The 23,418-nt window shown below is 41.6% G+C and overlaps 1 protein-coding gene across 1 annotated transcript in view; it reads left to right on the forward strand.

The window, feature by feature from the left end:
• ABCD2 (ATP binding cassette subfamily D member 2) overlaps positions 1-23,418 on the forward strand; it is a 48,904-nt gene that overhangs the window by 17,317 nt on the left and 8,169 nt on the right. Inside the window, exon 7 of the mRNA XM_061467454.1 lies at positions 15,586-15,731. Within this exon, the coding sequence (XP_061323438.1) occupies positions 15,586-15,731 (146 nt within the window). The remainder of the gene's footprint in view (positions 1-15,585; positions 15,732-23,418) is intronic.

Below are 23,418 nucleotides of genomic sequence, written 5' to 3' on the forward strand. Positions count from 1 at the left end.
TTCCACTTCTGAGTGTTTTAACAGTTCATTTATTTATGGGCTACATGCATTACACATTCAGTTGGGGTTTTTTGTCTGTTGCTGGCCTAGAATAGATTTAGAATTTCTGTAGTGGTTTGTAAATTATTCTGAAGTTCGAAAATGAACTGCTGCAACCATTTTGCTTATTAACCCTGTGCAAATTGCTGCTTGGTCAGAATCACCTTCTGTTTGCTTGGTTTTAGACATAAGTCTAAAACTTCAGGTGAAAAGGCAGGGCCCTGCCTACCTTTCATCATATATGTATTTCAACATAACTTTAGGGTAAACTTACATTCTGGACTGAGAAGATCTGGGAGGTGGTAGGACAGTATCACCTGGATTCAACCCACCTTACCCTTTTGTAGTCGGTTAGGTGAAAACTGTGGTATAGCAGAAGGATCTTGAATTGGTGGATGTCCATCAGAGCAGTCAGTTAGAATGACATCACTGTGTTTAAGTTTGTACATTATGTCTTTGGTCTAAGAACATAGTAGACAGCTCTCTGAGTGGACAGTTACCATTGAGCCTGGTAAGAGCTTACTCCTGCATGCCTGTGGCTGCATCGAATTCTGCATCAGTCCTCTCTGAGTCAAATGTAGGAACTTCATATGCACACAGTGAATGGTGAAGAATACTGTGACTACTAAGTAACAAAATACCCCACAGTAAATGGGAGCTCACCGAAAAGATTATTTTTTTCATCTCTGTTTGTAATGTTCTGGCGTAGTATTCCAGAAATGTGTGGGAAATACTGTGTCCTTGCCAAGCTGAAAAGCTACACGCAAAAGTATGAGTTATCAAAAGTGAATTATCTCATTGTATACTCCAAATATCAGCACTGCAAATGCTTTATAGTTAGCTTTATTTAGCAGTATGTAGGCAGTATGTAGGCTTTAAAACAGAGCCTTAGGCATATCTATCTTTTTACGCTTTTTGATTGCTTAGCATCATTATGTTAGGGTTTTTTTAGATTTTATTTGAATCAATGTGAGATTTCGTTTTTCTCCCCTTCTGTAGCGCCAGGCCGTGAAGAATTTGTCCTTAATCAGTCACAGTTCTGGTGGATGCTGATGGGACAAACTGCCCTTTTGGGGGCAGGGAGAGAGAAGCCCAGGGATTTCTTCTCCAAGTGTGGCTCTGCCACTGTCTGTTCAGGCCTGTAAAAGAGGAGGGTGCTTTAAGAGGCTTTAAACAGTCCAGCATCATATTGGTGCCAGAAGCAGCTTGTTTAAAGGGATGGGTCACTGCTAGGAACTTATCACAGCTCAGCAAGTTGTCGCATCTCACTGGAGCCTCAGTGACTGGCAGAGTGTGTGCTCTTGCACCTTCTACTTCTCTGTCCCTCTTTTGCAAAGTAAAATTCATCAACCACTTCTTTGCATTCCTCTTTTAATTAACTGGCCAAGAAGGTAGCATAAATGAAAAAAAGAAATGTTTGTGGGTGCTGTACTTTGTAACTAATCATGATTTAAATCAGAATTCAGAAACATCTTTTAAATAATGAATAACAAAACCATGATGTGAGTAGCATGAGTACTGGTGCTAAAGATGTGACCACAAGATGCATATGTTGCACTTACGGAATTAAAGAAGCAGTCAATCCTTTCACAGTGTATCAGCAGTGTATCTGAAGGTAGCCTGCTATCTCCTGTCCTGTTCCTCCTTGGTTGGTCTTAAACATGAAAGGACACTCCATCTCTGATGATTTAATGAGCTCTAGCATACAATTTCTTCTAACACTCCAGCTCTTCTTGTTCTCCAACAGAAAGTCTCAGCTTTTTGAGTTGTAAGGAAACACAGATTCTCCACATGTTGGATCTCATTTCCTTAGTTGTCTGTTGTTTGATGTAAACCCAAGCAGAATTGCACACTTACATACTTGCAGGTTACCTTGGCAACACCACAGGAATACTCCTTAATGTCTCTTCACCATAAAACTACAGTAAAGCTGTAATCACCGCTGGGTTATTGATATAAATTATTAATTGTTTTCTGGCAGCTCTGTCTTACTGTCTGTTTGTGTGGAGGAATGTCTTGTGCAATCTCTGTTGGTTCCAGAACTTTCTATCACAGCTGGAGTCTTCCTAGCACAGCACAAATCTAAAATGTCTCCCAGAATTCTTTCTGTCTTTCTTGAGGACTGATTCATTGATTCACTTTCAAAGAGCTCAGAGTAATTTTGAACCCACTGTACTTCTTTCTCCTGGTCCATTGTTACTGTTTTTCCTCTCTAGCTTGTTTCTACTGTAATTTGGGTATTTTTGTGAGAGGTGTGTTTCTCCAGTAGTATGCATACTTTCTCTGTAATTCTGTGTGCCATTTTAATAGAAGACCAGCCCTGAACACTTTCTCAGTGGTCATAGTGGTGGTCCAATTCTGTATTCTCTCTTTCTCTGTATTGCTCATTCAAGTAGATCCCTAATATTTCTTTCCTCCAACACCATGCTTATGTGCTCTAAAATGGAGGCAACTGAAGTTGCACTAGTATCAGTTCTTCATCATTTAAGACTTATTTAACTATGCCTTGCTGCCCTTTATTAATGCTAGGACAGTATGGAACATAACAGTTTAAGGGTTTATCTGGCCCACCTAAGCTCTTTGGTTTTGCATACATCAGCTCTATTTCTGGTATTTTATCTGGGGTTCCTTTACAAGTCTCTTCTTGTCTGGTGTTTTTCCTTCTGTATTCTAAAAATATCCTTGGCTACTAAGCAAAATTGCATCAGCTATGAAAATATAGTTCCTCTCCTTAACTCTACTGGGTAATCCAAATGTCTGAAGCTGTTTGTCTCAAGTAGTCCAAGAATGTTCATCATGTGAATGAAACCAAGCAAGAGCATTTTGGTTCTAAGTGATATAAATAATAAAGTGATAAGATAAAAACAATTTTTACACTCTAAACACATGAAACTTTGAAGGTTACAGCATGATTCAAATGTTATCTTAAGCATTAAGGTAGTTTAGTAGTGGTCACTGTCATTAAAATACGATTGTTTCCTAAGACAATTCTTGCTTACCTAAACAATTTAATCTTGCAATATAGTTGTGTTACTTTCATATGTAATACAGGATATCTAAAAGTATGTGCATGTGCAGTAGGTGTATATATATGATTCTTCTGTACTACACTACTTTTTCATTAGCTTGTGGTCGGTTAGAGGGGTAGCCCAAATTAAGTTCCAGGCAAATAGGCCCGTGTGAGTTCTTTTGCCTCATCCCATTTAAATTGGCTCAGATGTGTCTGTGATATGTTTATTCTGCACATCCTAATTTCTTGTCAGCTCATACTGCCCTGTCTTTATCTATGATCCCTTTAGTTGGGTCAGCTAGAGTAAAACTGTACTCTGCTCATGCCAACACCGCACTAGCATTATCACTGCCCTTCAGCACTTTGCTGATAGTACACCACCACATTGACTTGTTCCTTCAGTACTTTGCCATCAGTTCATACAGTTCATATCATGCTATATAGATATCTACTCCCTTGCACACTGCATCTATCTGTCATACTTACTGTTATCGAGTTCCTTTTAAATATGTTTATTTCCAAAGTTCACCACTTATCTGATAGGTGAGAAAAAGGTATGTGCTAGACTGTTATCACAAAATATAACATACCATGCTTCAGTTGCATATACTGTTTTGATGTAGGTTGGCTTTAACAAATGGCTTGCTACTTGTATCTTCATTTTTCTTTTTTTAAAATGAATCGGTTCAAGACAGGTTAACTCAGTATTCTGTGTTCATTGAAAAGTGTGGCCTGGCATCTGAGGGGGCTGTTAGGCTATCCTTTCAGCCAGGGCACAGCTTTTCCTGATTCATCTTACTGGGACTTGTCTAGAAATGCTTGCACTTCTTCCTGACTGAAGGAAGTCCTGTCTTGTCTCACCTAGAACAGAAAAGTTCTTGTCTTGCTGCCCTGCAGGTTAGCTGAAGCTTTGCCTGGCAGGATCACTGAGAGACCTCTCCTTTTCCACTGAAGGCTTACTCACAGCTCTAAAGTTTGAAGGTTTTTCACTAGGTCTGTGTGCTGACTGATCACAGGTATTGACAGTACCTCTTGGTAGCAGATTGTGAACAAGATTAACCTATGCTTATAGTCAGAGACAGAAAATGGCTTTGTTGATTAGCTGCTACTGCCTCTCAAGCCATGTAAGGTGCCTTCCTTACCAGCCAGACAGAAGAGTCAGGTAATTCATGCACAGCTTACACATATTTTCTGTTATTAGGAAAAGTGTTGCAGAAATCCCAGACCGAAGCTTTACTCAGCTTGCTGCATTGGAGTTCAGTTTAGATTTAAAATGTATTTACATAAATCCAGTGCCAATTTGAAAGGCTGCAGCTAAATTGATGTTTGTGAAGAATTTCAGCATGCTCTGGCATTGTGGTCCCTCAGTCCCTTCAGACTGGTGTCATGTCTGCAGCATGTTACGGCCATGGGAGATACCATGTCTAAACAGGGGTGAGGATTTGAGATGTGTTAATACATATTCAGCTTTTACTCCATATAGAGACTAGTGCATTTCCTAGAGGTCAGTTGTCTGAAGCACAGAAGCCAGTACTACACTTGTTACAAATGGACCCTTGTTGACAAGTTTGAATCACCAGGGAAGTCCAGGCTTGATTTGGTACAGAGATTTCAGTATTGTCTCTTACTTACTGGTGGCCTTTCCAGTTGAAGCAGGTTCTCTTATTATCACTTTCTGTATAAATGGATGGAGAGGTGTCATTCTCTCTCATGGAGATGTCTCACTTAAAGCACAATGTGGTCACTTAATTTGATACAAGACAAGCCCCTTTTGTTTGGGATCCATATAAGAACTTGATCATTCAAAGGATTAATGTCCACTCCCTAATTCATTGCATTCCTATGAAGATACACAGAAATATAATGTGAAGTGCTATCAGTTGCATGTCTGATTAAATACCTTGATGTATATGCCACTAAAAAGTGAAATCCGTTCTTGTAATCAAAGCAGCATCCTTCCTATTTTGTGTACTGCTTCAGTACTAAGCATGTAAATCTTGTTTCAGTTCTGGCACTAATTCCTCCATTTATGTTCCTTTGAGATGTTTTCCTCAAGAGCTAAACTTCTGTCTGTGAGGATGTCCAGTTGCAGGAATATTTCTCCTAGGATCTCTGGCAATCAGCTGCTCCATGTTTCATAATATATTTTGGACACCATGTTCTTGCTAGCATGAGCTTGCAATGCCTCCACCCCCCACTTGCTTCTTTTGATAGGATTTTGAATATCAAAAGTTCTTAGCACCAATAATTACATGTTGCCTGTACCACCTTTCCAGGCATCCATGTATGTGCCAGACTATTTATGGAACTTCATTTAAAAGCTGGTAAAAGTAGGCTTTGAAGTTGTTTTTTTTTTTAAATACACTGTCAGGTTAAGCTTCACATTTTATAAATGTGAAGTCACTAAATAGATTATAAGCACTGAATATGTGGCTGGTATTTATAGGATGCATCCAGCAAAACAACTGACAGTCCATTTAATCTGTTCTAGGTTCATTTTGCTGAGACAAACAGCTCACTTGCCTTTAAAATTTAGTTGTGATAGCAGTGCCAAGGGAACAAATTCACCTTCAGGTCCACTGAGACCGCTGTGTAACTTAGCAGTGGTATGGACAAACTTGCATGTTAGGGAGTAATCTGGTGGTTGTGTTTACATGACCTGGTTTCTGCAGAGATGTGCCATTACTGTGTCCAGCTTGGGGAGTTACCTCCAGCTTAATGCCCTACATTCCAGCTGTGCAACAAAGGATCTTTGACAGATGAGCAGGATGGCAAATGTTTACTATTTCAGTAAAGTTTTACTTGGAAAACATGCTTCAGAAGCTTTGTGTCAAATTATGAGAAACACCTTGGCTATTTAACACTAGGAAAAGTAAACTACAAAACCTGCCTGACATGAAAAAGCTTGGTATGAAAAGACTGAAAGGATGCTGGCTTTTGTGAGAGCAGGTCAGCTCAAACTTCTAATAACTTATCAGAACTGTACCATTTTCTCTGGAAAGAAGTCCTTTCTCCTCCTCCTTAATATAGTTTTCAATCAGAAACTCTTATTACAGTACTCTATGCTTTTAAATATCCAAATAATAGGCATAGCCAACACTTCCCGCTTGATGAGAAGGTGGTAGTCCTTCCCATGAAGTATAGGCTCTGCCTTTTGCCTGCCCCTGTGTCCTGGGCTCCAGAACCGTGTCGCAGCTCCAAGGTGAACTGGACCTTCAGCACTCTCCCAGCCTCTGCATGGTCTGCTCACTCAGACATGTTTCTTAGGGTCTAGTCTTATGTTTGCCTCCCTCCTCCAACTCACTGTGGTTTCAAAAGGAAATGTAAATTTTATTCAGCATGGTGATTCTGTTCTGCATTTCTTGGAGACAAAGCAGTGTTCATAGTAACTGCTCACCTTCCAGAGAGAAGACTTAGCCATTTTTTATGCAAGTGTTCCATCATCACACAACAAGTTAAAGCAATAAGCCATCAACTCTTACACTAAAAGTAGAATTTGTCTTTGTTCATTTAGGCAGTTAAAAATTAGACATTCTTTGTTGATGCCAGTAAGAAAGGTATTCAAACTGTGTAATGCATTAATTAAAATTCCTTTTATTGGAGATAAGGAATAAGTTGATAGTGTAGATAATCACAAAATCACAGAATGGCTGAGGTTGAAGAAGCCTCTGAAGATCGTCTTGTCCAACCGCTGTGCTCAAGCAAGGCCACCTAGAGCTGTTTGCCCAGGACCATGTCCAGACAACTTTTGACACCACAGCCCCTCTGGGCAACTTGTTTCAATGCTTTTATCACTCTCACAGTGAAAAATTGTTTCCTGATGTTGAGAGGGAACCTCCTGTGTTTCAGTTTGTGCCCATTGCCTCTGGGCACCACTGAAAAGGGCCTGGCTCTTTCCTCTTTACACCCTTCATTCCAATGTTTATATATATTGATGAGATTCCCATGGGATTTCTCTTCTCCAGGCTTAACAGTCCCAGCTTTCTCAGCCTTCCCTCGTAGGAGAGATGTGCCAGTGCCTTTATCACCTTTGTGGCAATTATGTCTCATCATATGCTAGGAGCCCAGCATTGTGCAGCACCAGACAGACCTCTAGTCAGAACATGGCAGGCTGCACTTTATTCCATCTGTACTAAAGTTCATTGGCATTATGGTCTTTAGCACTCTGATAGGATTTTCTTAGCAGTAAACAGTTCCATTTATCATTTCCACTGTCAAACAAAGGATGTTAGCATGAGAACATGCTGCTTTGGTTCAAGATAAAGACAAGCACACACAGGTGGTGTAATTGCTGGTGCCAAGTGGGAGCTGCTTGCAGGCTCCCTCGTTGTGATTAGCTGGCAAAATTTATTCTGCAGCCAAGTGATAAGTACAGCAGAGCACTGGCATGAAGGCCAAGTTATATGTGCAGCACAGCTCAACACAGTGCAGCAAAGTATAGCACATGCCCATGCCCACTCAGGTTAACTGTTCTGTGGATCCCTAACTCCTCAATACACAATAGTCTTCCAGTTCAGATCACTGCAGTTGTACATCCTGTGTCCTAGGACAAACATCTAAGATACATGGAACCTACTAGAGGTACCAGTTTAATAGAGGACTCTGTTGACTACAAAGAGAGTCTGGGGTGACTAACCCAGACTCGGATGAGTAGCTTTTAGGTGAGATGAGTCTCTTCTGCGAATAATGCTGAGTAGTCCTGAGAACACTAAATTTTCAGTTCTTTGTTCTTGAGTCATTAATTATATGATGGTCTCATGGGAGCATGTAGCAGGTGAGTATTTTCTGCAGTTCAGCATGTGTGCACTAGCCTAATTTAGATGGAAGCATGTCTTTCCCAGGAGAAAAGAGTCTTCCAGGCTTTTTTATCTGCCTAATGTTTTGCATTAATTATACCCTATCAATTTTAGTTTCTGCTAGAGATTACTACAGCTCTCTTATGGCGACTCCAGGTACCTATAATGCTTGTAAAATGGCTGTAATAATATTCCATGTATCCATATACATGGTGTGTCTTTGTGTTCTGCACTGTCATGTTCTGTCCTGTGTAACGCGTTGTTTCACAGAGGATCAGGGAGGGAAGTGAGTGCAGTGTGTGAGTTCTCACTTGTTGGCAGGGTGTTTCGCTGGAGACACGCTATTGTCCTAGTATTACTTGCATATTCATATGGCAGTGCATGGGAAAAAAACTATGCCATGGACAACTAAGCATTACAGAAACCTGGAGCAAAAGCAGCCTCTGCTGTAGAGGTTTCACTGTCTGCACTTCCTTTTCCCTGTGAAGTAAGGAGTCACTTCTCATCTGCAAAACCATAAATAATTTGGGATCTTTCTAAAAGAGGGAAACTTCCTTGCTCACTGTGTTAGATTGTTGTGATAAAAGTCAGGAACACCTCTTAGGCTGGGGTATGCCTGGTGGGACTGGCAGGCTGCGCTCTTGTCCAGAGCAGCTCATTGTTCTTTTTTTTGCATTTCATTAATCTTAATGATCATCCATCCAAATAATCCTTTTATCATCAGGACTGCCACAGGTATGGAAAGGCCGGGCCTGAAAAGATCGGATGTTTAAGAAAAGGAGAGTATATTTCCTTTACTTGTCTGCCTGGTTGATTTGATTCATTGCAGCACATATAATTATTTCAGATTCCATTAGCTGTTTGTATTTTGTAGAAATATTCTGGGATTTGTTTTTCATTATACATATGTTCCTCTGGTCTTTTCTGTTGTCTCTGTCTATCACAAGATACAAATTGACTGAACTGAATAATTTTGTGAATTGTTCACCTTAAACTTTTACGCAATTTTACCAGTTCTAATTTTATTATAAGTCATGTTGGTAATGGTGAATAAGTAAATCATGAGCTGAGATGATACCTGAGCATGAGGAGAGCTTTAAATTAAAGGTTTCTTTTACCCTTCTGGTTCTTATTTCCTCCCAGATTATTTTCTTGCAGAGATGTGCATGGCTTCTTTGCAAAGGAAACCACAGTGGTGGGTTTTTTCAGCCTTTGATATTAGATTCTAATTATGTGCATTGAGAATTCAGCCTTTCATTCTGTGCATTTCATTTCTTGTTAACTAAGTTAATGGCTATAATAAGCTGATTGAATTCCACTCTGGTAATTGATCTATCTGAAATATTTAGAGGATGATCATGGCTAGTTCTGTGTGAGTGTAGAGGAGAGTTCAATGTAGGGTATTTTAAAGAAAGATCAATTATTTATATCTTTAGAAGGATTGCTGTAACTTTAGCTGGCCCTAAAATCCCTTGAACTAGATACAGCACGGTAACCTGAGCTTGCGGGTTTTTTAACATTTTTCTAAATATTATATTATTTATTATTTTTTAACTGTCTGGTACTACCACCTTCTGTGTGAGAGCTACTTAATGCTCTTATGAGAGCTACAATGCTAGTTAAGAAGAGCACTTAATTCTTATTTCTTCAAGACCTTTTATTTTCTGAAAGTTGTTGAGGTGGTGCCGTCATTATTTTCTTGCTGTTTATTTTCTTGCTGATATCAAAGAACTATGAGGAGCCCAGAACACTTAGTGGAGGTTGGTGTTTCTTGAGCATCACTGTTCATCAAGCTTGGCTGCTGTTGAAAACTATGGAGGTTTTACTATTGACCTGGCAAGTGTTGGAGTTCTGCTGAGGTGATTCCAGACAAGGTATTACAGCACCTGAAAGTGATGATCTTGTCACCAGCAAGGTGATGGAAAGTTGTAAGTATAGGTGGAGCCCCGAGATAATCAAGCACAGGTTTAGGGCTTTGGGAAAAGGAGCCAAAAAAAAAAAAAAAGGAAAAGTAGTAGGTAAAGGGAGCCACCTAGAGTTAATCCATAGGAATCTCTAAATATAAATGTATACCTGAACTTCGGCCTTTTACTGAAGTTTGGGTGCCAAACTGAGTACTAAACATTAAACCGTTAATCTGTAACAAGCTCTCTCCTGACACCAGGCACCTAAATAAGATTAGAACCCCCTTTAATATATTTTTACAGTGCTTCTGAGGGATTAGGGTAGTTATTGTTTTTTATATTAAAGAGCACTGGGGGGAAAAGGAATAGCATAAATAACATGTCACAAGGAACTAGTACTAAAGTCTCCCTCTTTCCAGTTGAAGACTCTCACTAGTGTAGTTACCATTAGGCTCTTTCCAGTAACTCTCTTCTGACACACTATTCCTGTCTCTTAGCAGGAGTTTCCTTGCTTCAGTGGGAAGATCAGAATGTGCCCTCCCTTTGACTCCTCTTTAGCCTGGACTCTAGCTAACCATTAGCTTGTCATACAGTCCTTCCTCTTGCATCTGTAGTAGCTGCAGTGTTTTGTGCTGGACTTAAAGATGCTGGTTTTGTATTCCATGCTGCACTGGACCTTCTGGGGAATTAGCATTTGAGCACAGTTGTAGGTATGAGCAGTGCTCTTGGCTTTCTGGACTGGAGATTCTTCAGTGCAAGCACTGACTCCTTATAATCTTCCAGGTTTTCTTGGAAGACACCTCCATGGCTGGAGTTTGGGCTCCAGAATCATCTTCTTAAATAGAGGTGCTTAAATTTGGAATACATTTTATTTTAGATGTCAAAGGAAGCACTCTGAATTGCACTCTGAAACCATCCCAATTTCCTTTGAAAATGCAAACTGCATTTTATATTAAAAGGAGAATTCTAGGTGTAGTGTTCTCCTTTCTCTCTCCCACTTGGATATATTAGAGAGGCATTTTGTCAGCCGGAGACAGAAACTTAAAGGATGGATCAGTCAAGAATTTATAGTCGCATTACACATAATTTTCCCACATAACTTTGCATGACTGTGAGAATAATAGTGCAATAATAATTGCAAATACACTTGGACATCAAATGGCAAGTCAGGTCCTGATTGCTCACTTGGGGACATCCAGATGGGATTCTGGGGTTCCAGAATCACAAGCCGCATGTTTTTAGACTTTACCTTTCATGGAGGAAGTATTAATCGCAGCCTGTACCTGGAAGCTGTTTCTTGGGCACTTACACTGGACTAATATTCCATAACTTCTGATGTCAGCTCTTAATTAAGATATGTTTTTGGTCCCTTTCTTATTCCAGAGTGCTTCTAATTAAGACTCTGGCCATTCTGATTGCTTTATAGCCTCTCAAAGTGCGTATTGGTTAGTTGCTATAATTCTTTAAAATATTATTATGGATGTCAGAACAGGTTATCAGTTCTGTCAGCACAATTTATTTTACATGGAAGATGAAAACACCTTTGAATACATTCATTTGTAAACATTTCAAGTGGATATGGCTTGTTCTGGTTTGGGAACACAAATTTACTGACATCTAAGCAAATCGTCTTCCCTTAACTTGCTACCCAGAAGAGCGAAGCCCTCTGCTCTTCAAGACATCAGAGAATTACTAAGTGTTAGTTATAGCTAACACTGCCTCATTAGCAGTGTGATGTGTTAATCTACAAAACCTTTGAATTGGCATTGTACCCCTCTTTTATGCCTAACAGCTTCAGCGTGTAAGCCCTCTGTTTGGAAAGACAAGTTACTGATGTGTACTCCAATATGCATAAGGTGTCCCTGCCCACGGCAGGGGGGTTGGAACTAGACGATCTTAAGGTCCTTTCCAACCCTAACTATTCTATGATTCTATGTTTTGTAGCACCTCCCTCCCAAAGCAAAGCACAATAAAGAAACTGTGTCATTGGCCACGCTCGCTCTTCCTCCCAGTATAATTTCCCCAGTAATTTGCCAGCATTGTACACAATATCATGTGTCAATAGGGCACTGGGGAATTGTCCGTACCACAGGCTTCAGATTGCAGCATGTCTTTATATCATTTTTCTTTAAAGCCTGTGGTACAAGGAGGAAACTGAAAGCCTTAGGGATGATGGCTTGTTACTAGCAGGATGAAGTTACAACACTGCAAAGTGAAGCACCAAACACAAATTGGTGATACAATAAAACTGTCAAACTGCCTGAAAAAATGATCAGTTCCTGAGAAATGAAAGTGTCTCTTCCAATAAATGTCTTGAAATTCCAGAAAACCAGGCAAGAATCAGTAAGTTTTCTTAGGTTTCTGGAAGTCTGATACCAAAGCTTTAAAAAGGGATCACTGATCTTAAATCCTGTCTCTCAAAACCACTGTAGGAATCTTTTTTCAGAGAGCAGAGAAAGAAGACAATTGCTGAGCTCTTACCATCGAAGACATGACCTCCACACAGCAGACATGTTGCTTTCAGAGTCTGTAAGAGTGCTTTCTTTGAGAGTGGAACCCAGACACTGGCCGAGTATAAAAACTCCATCAGAAATCAACCAAGGCCAGTTAAACTGGAGTACTACTTCAGGACAAAAAGACTGGTTTTGTTGTTTGAACTAAGAATTTAATGAAAACAGTATTCTAACAAGGAGCTTACTGTCAAAGCCAAAATTTCACTGTTCCTGCATCCAGTTACTTCTTACCACTTTATGCCTAGCTATCACACACAAGTAACTGTAATTACAATAACATCTGGTGTTTAATAGGTTTTAGTGCATTAGAATTTGTGGCACCTGTGGTATGTAAGGAGGTTATTGTCTTCAAGACAGAGAAGTCTGGTTTACTATGAGTTTTTGAGAGTGTGAGTTAGATGAGATCTCATCTAACTTTAGCACTTTAGAAGTTAGCTACGTTAGTTGTCTGAGCTCTACCCCCCACTGAGGGACAAGACACCCCCAGGAGGCAATCCATCCCCACCCTAAAATAAATGGGATAAACCAACCACAGAGATGCCTCTTTGTTGTCAAGAGATGGAACCCCAAACAAGACATCACATGCCAGACAAGATGATGTGTTCCTTCAGGGACACGAATGGCTCCCTGTAGGATGGGTAAAGCAGAATGTGCTCTCCCATCTCCCTAGACAGGCCCATAACCATAAGCCATTCTTCCTGCCTGCTGGTTAGTCAGTAATTGATGGGGTTTGCTATTCCACTGCAGGCTGGGCTTTTCTTTAATTTTTACAAACTAGGTGTGGGGAGGTGTTCTTGGTAGTACTGGTGGATTTAGATGGGAAGCCACAAGGCAAATCCAGTTGTACCAGGGAGTGGTGCTGGTGACTCAGTAAATGGCATGGCAACAAGTGTCCTGGCACAGTTGTTGTGAGCATTGTCTTCCAAGTTGTGAGGTAGGAGCTGGTAGTCGTTACAGGATCACGCTTCACAAGAGTGAAGTATTAAACCCCAGCCAAATTATACGATAGGCAACTCTGTCCTCCTTGCCCTTACCTGCAGCTTCACCTGTATTACAGTCTTAAGCCCAGCCTGATTTAAACTTCCCAGGGAAGCTGTGAATGCTCCATCCTTGGCGGTGTTTAAGGCCATGTTGGACAAAGCCTTGGGTGGCATGGTTTAGTGTGAGGTGTCCCTGTCCGTGGCAGGGGGGTTGGAACTGGATGATCTTAAGGTCCTTTCCAGCCCTAACTATTCTTTGATTCTATGATTCTCTGAGCTCAGGTGGAGTTGCTGTCTTCCGTCCCAGAGATGGCAGCAGCCTGGAGTGAGTGAAATAATTTCCACATATGCAAGCAGTAAAGGCCTTTGGGATTTTGGATGGAGAGCACCATGGAAATGTAATATATCATTATTTCATGAAGTTACATAATGTTTAGAGTTGATATTTTGCAATATCCCCGTTAATGGAAACGGTTCACTGCACTTGATGCTAGTGTTCATGCAGCAGCCCAGAGCAGCACTCTTCCCACAATTAACAGAAAGCAGAACAATGAGCGAAGAGGAGCAGCAGTGCTTGTATTTGATTTGCAGTTCTGGTTTGGCTCCATCTTGGTGCCTGCCCACAGCAGGGAGATGGCCGATATTTGCTAGCAGTTCAGATCCCCTGCCCTTCCCACCCTCACCTAACTGGGGATGAAAGTAGTTCAGGCAGTTACAGATGGGCTTACCATGGATTTCTGCAGCACTAAAACCAGTGCCTCTGATGCCAGCTTGAATGTGACTTTCAGTTCATGTTGCAGCTTTACTTCTATAATTCTACATCTGTTGCATTATGAATTCCTTCAAAGTACTCTGTGGTGTATTTTGGGGACTCTCAGAATAACAGTGGGTAGAGCCACCCCTTCTGCAGAGAAACTTCCAAGGGAACAGAAGACATCTGCTAAGGTATTACACATACCTGTCAGGGAAAACCTCATCAAGGCTGAGACCTTCCCACCACACAGGTCCAGAGCTTGTCAGGGAAGAAAACTGACCCCTCATCAACACACTGTGAAGTTGTTGGAAGCATTTCTCTGTGGTAAGGGCAAGCTTCTTGGAAACCTCTTCATTGCTGGCCCAATTTTAACTGCTCCTCTCTGTCATCATCCCCTGGTACCACAGCTTTAATAAGATTAGCATTGTTTTGGCGGGTGAACTCAGAGGATGTTAATGTAGCTCTTGGCTCAGAAAGCAGAACAGAGTCTGGAACCTGACCGTTCTTCAGCTCTGGCCTTCTCTTCCAAACTCAGAATCTTACAGATCATCCCCAGGGTGTTTCCAGCTTCCAAGAGTATCAGCAGGATCTGTGGGACTGGATAGATAGTTGTCCTTCACAAGAAATCCTTAGAAGAAGAGCAGCAAAAGAGATGGTCAAATAAGTGTTTCTTAGGTTGCCTTTGCCATCGTAGCCTGAATGGCTTGGTGTCTTTTAGAGAGGTGTACAATTGTTCTTTGAGCTGACTTTGTTTAGAGACTACGAGGATTTATGGGGTCTGGGCTGTACCAGAGGCCGGGAACAGCTTGTGACATTGTGGAGACCATCCATAGCCATTGCAGGGACATGGCCATGATTGCGGACTCTGGCTCCAAGGTGGACACAGCTTGTTTTAGTAAAATGGATGGGATTACCTTGTCTGGGAATGTGGTGATTCAGAAGCTGCTTCACATACAGCTCAGCCTTGTGCTTGGCAGAGGGAGGCTGGCACTGGGAGGTTTAAGCTGATCAGCTTGTCTAATGTGTGCTTTTTTGCAATTCAGAAGTGTTACACTGCCTTCTGGAGTCAGATAAGTTACACCCAGTCCCAGTACTGCAGTCCAAATTAATAGTGTGCAAAGGAGGCTTTCAGTGCTCTTTTGCCTTACTTGGGCATCTCCTGCTGCACTAAGGAAATTTTCCCCAAGTTTGAGCTGCAACTTTTTTGTTACCATTTGATTTTAACATGTGAGTGTTTAATTCAATGTGTAATCTCTAAGCTTACCAAACCTTGAACACAGCATAGAGTTTCCCCAGTTCCAAGTGAAAGCAGTGAGAAGGGGCTATGAAGTGGATGTTTATTCTGCCTGACCTATCATTTTGTTTTCATGCATGATACTGCCCCTGGTGCTACCCTGTCATCAGCTATTATGGAAACAATACGTTGTCCTTAAGGGAAGTTAAGAAAAATTTTTCCCACAATGCACCCACAGATAAATCTAGTTTTAGCAACAAAGTGTTTAAAGCATTGTACTCTGCTTACAGAGTATCAGCAAGATGCACGCGCTTGGAGCCAGCTCCAGATTGACTGATTTCTCTGTATTTCTCAGGCCCTACATGTCCATTGGAACGCTACGTGATCAAGTCATCTATCCAGACACAGTGGATGACATGCATGAGAAAGGCTACCAAGATCGAGATCTGGAGTCTATCCTGCACATGGTTCATCTGTACCACATAGTTCAAAGAGAAGGAGGTAAATTGCATAGTTCTGTAAAAAGCTTTACAAAACCTATTCCTTACGTGTGTGTCTCAGTGTGACTGAGCTTTACTTACTCAACTGGCAAAACTGGATCCAGACTTTCTGTGGTCGTGGGAGCTGCTCAACCACATCATTGTTGCTTCTGATGCTAACGGAGGTAGAAGAGCGAAGTGTTCCTCTTCTCCCCAGTAAATCCATGTCCACGCTGAGAAACCTTGTTCTTTTGTAATGGCCAGTCTTTTTGTGGTATTGAGAGATCACTGACCTTCCTTCATTTTCTTAGAAAGCGTAACCTGTCTTAAAACCCTATAGTGTCACTGACTGCATCAACTCAAAAGCATGCGAACAGGAGAGCTAGGTCTTCTTTCACCCCCCTGGATAATGGGATCAGCAGAACTATATGTCATGAGGAGTGTCTGATACCACACCACCAGAGTGAGCAAGTCAAAAATAACCAAAGGACAATGGCTGGCAGTAGATATGTTACCAGCTACCGTTTACAGTTTAAGTTGCCATGTGTTCTCACCGTTGTTTGTCCTAAGAGTAGGGGACAGTGTAAATACACCGGCACAGTAAATGTCAAGATGCTAAAGGCTTCTTTTGTGTCTTAAGAAATTGGAGCATTTCCTGGCTTTTTCTTCCCAAGCGAAGCAATAATTTTCGTCCTTTTGTTCCCACCAGCCACTGATCTCTAGTTTGTATTTCCTCCCCACCATTATGCTTTTAAAACAGACATAGGACAAAGTTGGTAACAGAGAGCTTGTACCCCGAGTCTCTCTGCCAGTTGTCAGTTCTACTTTTAGAGAGGGTATTTCAGGTGTGTTGCCTTGTGATATGTGTGGTTGGTGTCTCTCAGGATCATTCTGTCAGCAAAAAGTAGGACTTTAGCCACTGGGTATCCCAAGGCAATGTCTAAATTCCCATTCCTGGATGGCAGCCTGTTGCTTTGTTAATTTTTTTAAGCCTGCATGGAGACTCATCTGCTGTCTTTTCTGCACATTTTGGAGTGGGGAGTAGTAAGCATTTACAGCAGCAGTTGTATACCTACACATACTTCTCCACCTCACAATCCTGTTAAGAGACTCTTATCTTTCTCAGGGTTAAAGCTTTTTTGTTAAGAATGACTCAAGCTGGGCCTCAAGTTCCATGAGAAAATAAGAATCTGCCATTATTCTGATTCAGATAATTATTCAGATCTGCTACTATGACACAAGGATTGAAAAAGTGGGCAGAGAGCTAAACTCAGTGACTGGAATAATTGCAGAGAAGGCCTCTACTCCTACACTGACATTGTACCTATTCCTGCCAGTATTCCCGAGTCACTTTGAAGATTTCAGAAGAACAAGAAGATGTGTTAGAATGGGGAGCTGGAAAAGGAGGAGCAGTTAAATTGTCTGTGGCAAGAAGCCACTGTGAAGTGTGCATTCATAGCGTGCTGGTACTTGTAGATGTACTCGTTAACTCATGACCCTCAGCGGCCAAAACCATATCCCCAGCAGTCTCTCAATGTGCATAGTTGTGGTTTATAGCCCTGCAGCTGGAGCACGTAACTGGTGATGGGGCAGTTACTGTGCTCCACACAAGAGGTACCGTTGTCTGGGGTCAGTGTTCTGTATTGCCAAACTGAACCCCCAGGGTTTGGATCAGTCTCACTCTACTTTCTGAGCCAAAGAAGGTATTTATGGCTGACCCCATTGTTGCTCTTCTGCCTGTCTGACTGTGTGTGTGAGACACACACCAATCTATAAAAAACTGTTAATGTTCACTTGTGCGTTATTGAAACTCCAGTCGGGATAAGGACACACTGTACAAAAGTCTGCACAAATGTTACCAAAAAAGTGTCTTGGGTACTTGGCGATCTAAAATGACAGAAGTGGGCAAAGCTGGAAAACAGGGAAGAGATTACCACATACCAGGATAGTTTTTAGGTCTGTAATACACTTACTTGTTTTCTTTTCCCCTTGGGCATTTGCAGGAGGCAAGTGACGAGGTAGGAGCAGAGACAAAATCCATGACATATGATTGGACACGTTACGTGGATTTCATATGATTACATATTCATTAGAGCTCTCCCAGTCTGGGACAAAGACTCATATTCTGTTCTTTTTGAATCAGCAAGCCAGTGAAATACTTGTTGAAAGTGAGCGGTTGAAAATCTTTTTTATAGGTAGCTGAATTATTTTTTAATTTGAATTTTATTTTATTCTTAAAATCAGACTTTTGAGATAAAATAATTTCTATGGATCTTTTTCTTTGCAAAATAATGAAAAATTCCATATAAAGCTTGTAGAACGAGGGGCTTGCCCCAAGCCATCTTTTTCTTCCTTGCAGATTGCTTTGATGATTGACAAATCTTGGCATTTTCCAATAGAAAAGAAGTTTTGCTGAAAAATTCCCAGGCAGTTTCTATTATATGCTATATACAGCTTCTGGAAATTTAATACATCTAAAGAAAATCAATGAAACCATTTTTAGTTATTCCAGTTATTGTGGGTATAGCAGGTATGTCCACACTATTTTGAACTGATTCCATAAACCATCCTAAGAATGGAGCTAACTATCCTTCAGTCATTGCGTTATAGAAATCTAACATAGCTCTTCAGTATTTTTGTCTGTAGAGCCTCTTCTCCTTCAGAGGCTTACTTCTGTCTCATTCCTTCAGAGGCTTACTTCTGTCTCATCCCCTTTCACCTATCCCCTGCAGTATTAAGCCTCTACTAGACAGCAGGCTCCTTAGGGCATGACCCAGTTGTGCTTTAATTGACCAAGAATGTCATGTGTGTATAATATGATGCTTTGCAGTTTTGTGTTCTGCTCCCTGTGGGCAGTCATGACAAAGCCAGATGGAGCCAGAAGTGCGCAACTCTGACTCAGTTTATTTGTCCTGGCATAGCTTTCTTGTCTTTGACTGAATTACTTCCACATTGCATCAGTACAAGGGTCACCAGATTCCAAGTGTTAAGTAGCCAACAAGAGCCTGATGTTCTTGTTGCTGCCAATGGCAGAAATTCCTCCAGTTTTCTAGCAATAAGGTTTGACCCAGTTAGAAGTAAATAGAATGGTTAGAAGAATAATTAGCCCAGTTTGGCATTGAGCTTCTGTGTTATCTTCATGAAACTTTTTTCAGTTGGTAGCAACAGAGTACATCAAAATCACCAGAATAACTGTCCCTCTCTCCACCACCATCACCGTTCCAGATGTCCCTGAGTCGAAGCCCTAGAAGAACCCAGTACAATTGCTATTGATAGTAGCACTCTTTGCTGGTGGGGGCAGAATTTCCTTCCCACTGAGGCCCACACCAATGTTTTTCTCACTTGCTGGATATTACAGGAATGCATTTTGTTACTTACCTTTACATTATCAATAAGGAGCCCACATCAACACCTGCTGAGTTGCTAACTCTACCAGAAAAATAATCTCATACAAAATGAGGATAGCAAAGAAGGCTGTCTTCAGCATGGGTGATGAAAAGGCATGTCCAGAAATTGTGGGTAATGGCATAGAGATATGCAGTAGATATGCGTAAAGGGGTTCCTTTTTAACCTGCTTTGAAAATCTGTGTATATTTATTTAACAAGTGTCAATGGGGATGCAGCCTTGGGCTCCTAATAGTCTGTCACATGAGAGGAGCCATGGGTACGTGTAGCAGCACGCTCAGTGCATGACCAGACCTGTCAGGTTGGAGCTGATGACATTACTAAACAAGTTCAACCTGTTCATGGTTTCTCAGCACCCCAGATTATAATTATTCCTCATTATTTTGCACGTTTGTCATATCTTTGGGTCTTGTCCAGGGAACCTTTGTGCTAGGCCACGTATAAACACACAGATAAGCACATTTCCTCTCTCCCAAATTTTTTCATCTGAGCATTTTAGCTCTGGATTTGCTTTTGTTACGGCACCAGCAGGAACTCTGGAATGCTCTGCTGGCTTTTCCAGTGGCTCTGAAATCCAGAGACACAATCCCTGCAGTGTCATGCTGAGCTGGGGCTCATGCAATTGATGATCTCTTTGTTCCTCCCTCAGCTAAGGATTGTCCTTGCATATTCATCCTGTACAGCTCCCGGGCTCTGCTCTCTTCCATTTTGACAGCTGCCTGGGGACATAGGCTGTGCAAGAGGCCTCCATGTTAAAAAACTCACCAGGGGAGGACTCTCTGGCTGTAGTTCACTGTGGTAGCCTTTCTTCTGTCATGAAGCTGTAAGACTCCAGCCCATGTCTGATGACATTGCAGTGTAGATCTGGAAAAGAACTTTTATCTTGTTTTGGCAGCTGAACACTGTCTTGCATGCGAAGTGTGAGGATTTACAAGGATGAAGGATACACTGTGCCACAGACCCCAAATGTAGCCCTTTGTTGTTGTTGTCAACTTTAGCTTGCTTTTCCCTTGAGAAAATGGAGGTAAAAAGAATCGTAAAAGAAGCCATGCAAGAAAATGAAATGCTGCTGTCATGAGGCTATCACTAATTTCTGCTGACAGCTGTATATATTTCTACTGCTGTTGCTCTGCCCTAACACATTGCACATGGTCTTTGTCTTATTGGTTGCAAAAGGCATTTCTGTGACATCCAGTGTTTGTCACATCTACATCATGTCACGTGCAACCAAAGGCTATGTGTAACAAGAAGCTGGGCAAGGACTTTGGACTCTGAAAGCCAAGATTATGTTTGTACCTACTGAGAAGTTTGTGCTGTGTTCATTCACAAGCCATTTCGTTTGTTCTGCATTCATGGACAAGCTGTTTCAGTTCTTCATCTGTGAAGCGGATGTAGCTATGGGTGACATAAGCCACTGACTCGGCTGATATTTTTAGAACACTGGTGACCTTCACTAACATATGCCATGTCAACAGGAAGAAAAGAGAAACACTTGTAGGTGCATTATTGTTAATGCACAGTAGGGAGTCAGTTTCTTGTGAGTTACGGTGCCCAAGTGTTCAGAGGAAATTGTTCAGACATTAGAAAATATATTTTAAAAAGTTACAATATTAAAATGGATTCTTCCTTATCTGTTGTTTGAGACATTCCAAGTGACAAATAGGAAAATGAAAAGAGGGAGCTAGGCAGGAAGAGACAAGATGCACTACTAATACTCAGTTAGAATGTAAGAAGTGACCACAGAGATGATCATTGTATGCCGGTAAATGGAGGCTTAATCTTATACCTTTAGGGAAGTAATAGAATGATTTTGCTGACAATACGATGCTTCTTCTTGAACTTCATTCTCTTTTGGTCTTTTAAACCAGCTTATCTGGAAAAAACTATGAATGACTGTGCCGTTTCTCAGGCACATGTGCTCACATGCACACCAACCCACACTCTAGCTCAGATCCAGATCCCTTCAGTTCATCTATATTCTCAGCTTAAAAACAACAGAATATGAGCAGTAGCCTGAACGTTGTCTTCAGAAGCATCATTGTTTCTATGGCTTTCTTGAAGGACATTCCCATCTCTTGCCCCTAGAACCTTTTGCCAAAAAGGGGTGCTCCAGGTATTTTACAGTCCTTTTTTGGAAGCTGAAAGTGTCGACTAGAGCATCACTCCAGCTCACTGTGTGGTCCCAGCACTGGGACTGCTCAGCAGCAGCCCCTCTTTATCTGTTCCCTTTACCAGCGTTCATCCAGCTGGTGATTCAGTTAACCCTTACCCAACTCCTTCTTTGCTAGGAGCCTCCTGATAGAAAGCATGTGCTTCCAAGGGGGTGCCCACTGGGATCCTTAAGCAAGAATGGAAAGAAACTAGGGGAAAACAATAGGATCACTAAAGGTGATGTCTTTCTGCAGTGTGCATGCATGTTTTTTTAAATCTTAACTATATACACAGATATTAAAAAATCATTACATTGTATTTTACAATTTTACATAGAGAAAATCCTTGGAATTCAGTGTCTAGCATTATCAATTCCTGTTTTCAGTCACACAGCCTCCCACCAGGTGCTTCACTGAGGTTTTGCTCAGACTTACCAAGCCCTGGTGTAGCAACCAGGCATGGGCAGAGCACTCCTCAGTCCCCTGCACCCTCACAAGCCCCACTTGTCTCACCTTTGTTCAGATACCAGAAATGACACAGCCCACCCTCCTTGCTTTACCTTGCTTATAGTTTTTTTCTGGCAAATGTTTATTTTCAGTTGGGCAGTGGCAGAGCCACAGGTTGTGTTGTTGATTTTTTTAGCTATAGTGTTTCTGGGCTGATTTGGAAACTGGTATTTTACTTTCTCATGCCTGCTCCAGCTGCATCATGAATAGATGCTGTATTAGAGAAATGTCTTACCAGATTTTCTCTACCTCCACACTTTCCCTTTCAAAACTCATTTTGCTACTCCATCCATCTGGATTGTTAGATTGAAAGCTAGTTTTCAGTAGGGTAATTTGGTATTTGAAGTTTTTCATTAGTAGTGGGCATCAATCATACTAGAGTTCTCACAGGAATACCAGATCACAGACAGAATGCATCACACTTCTGTTGCATGTATCTGAAAGAGATCAAGGAAAAAATCAGTTAGATTCTGTGCAGAATATTCAATAAGGATAGCCAGGGTTACAACAGTTGTGGGTCATTTCTAAATGCAAGGTAGTGGGAACTTTGTATAGAAAATCCTCCTGTCTGTATGCAGTTTTGTATGCCAGCTACTTGCCTGTGCACACAGAACGCATCCCTCTGTTCTGTTGAGTTTGATGACAGTTACTCTTTGCCTAAAGTAGTGAGTGGAGTCTGGCAGTGCTCTTTATGGGATTTTATGCTTTATTTCTCTGAATTTGTTATCATTCTCACTCACACCTTTCAAGAAAGAATAGCAAATTGCTCTGTAAAACAAACATAGAATCATAGAATCATAGAATAGTTAGGGTTGGAAAGGACCTTAAGATCATCAAGTTCCAACCCCCCTGCCATGGGCAGGGACACCTCACACTAAACCGTTGTCACGCAAGGCCTCGTCCAACAGGATGGTTAAACAAGACCGGTCCCAACACCGATCCCTGAGGGACACCACTCGTTACTGGTCTCGAGCTGGACATTGAGCCATTGACCACAACTCTTTGCGTGCGGCCATCCAGCCAGTTCTTTATCCACCGAGTGGTCCATCCATCAAATTGATGTTGCTCCAACTTAGAGACAAGGATGTCGTGTGGGACAGTGTCGAATGCTTTGCACAAGTCCAGGTAGATGACATCAACTGTCCACCAGTTCTGTAGCCCCATCATAGAAGGCCACCAAATTGGTCAGGCAGGATTTCCCCTTAGTGAAGCCATGCTGGCTGTCACCAAGCACCTTGTTGATTTTCATGTGCCTAAGCATGCCTTCCAGGAGAATCTGCTCCAAGATTTTGCCAGGCACAGAGGTGAGACTGACTGGTCTGTAATTCCCCGGGTCATCCATTTTCCCCTTCTTGAAAATGGGGTTATATTTCCCTTTTTCCAGTCATCGGGAACTTCACCTGACTGCCATGATTTCTCAAATATGATGGCCAGCGGCTTCACAACTTCATTCCCCAGCTCCTTCAGGACCCACAGGTGGATTTCATCAGGACCCATGGACTTGTGCACATTCAGATTTTTAAGATGGTCTCGAACCAGTTCCTCTCCTACAGTGGGCGCAAGGTCTTCATTCTCACAGTCCCTGCATCTGCCTTCCAAGACTTGGGTGGTGTGGTCAGAGCCTTTGCCAGTGAAGACCGAGGCAAA

Source organism: Pezoporus flaviventris, unplaced genomic scaffold, assembly GCF_033815535.1.
Source record: "Pezoporus flaviventris isolate CSIRO_AGI_PZ_B2104156 unplaced genomic scaffold, CSIRO_AGI_Pfla_v1 ptg000045l, whole genome shotgun sequence".
NCBI lineage: Eukaryota > Metazoa > Chordata > Aves > Psittaciformes > Psittacidae > Pezoporus > Pezoporus flaviventris.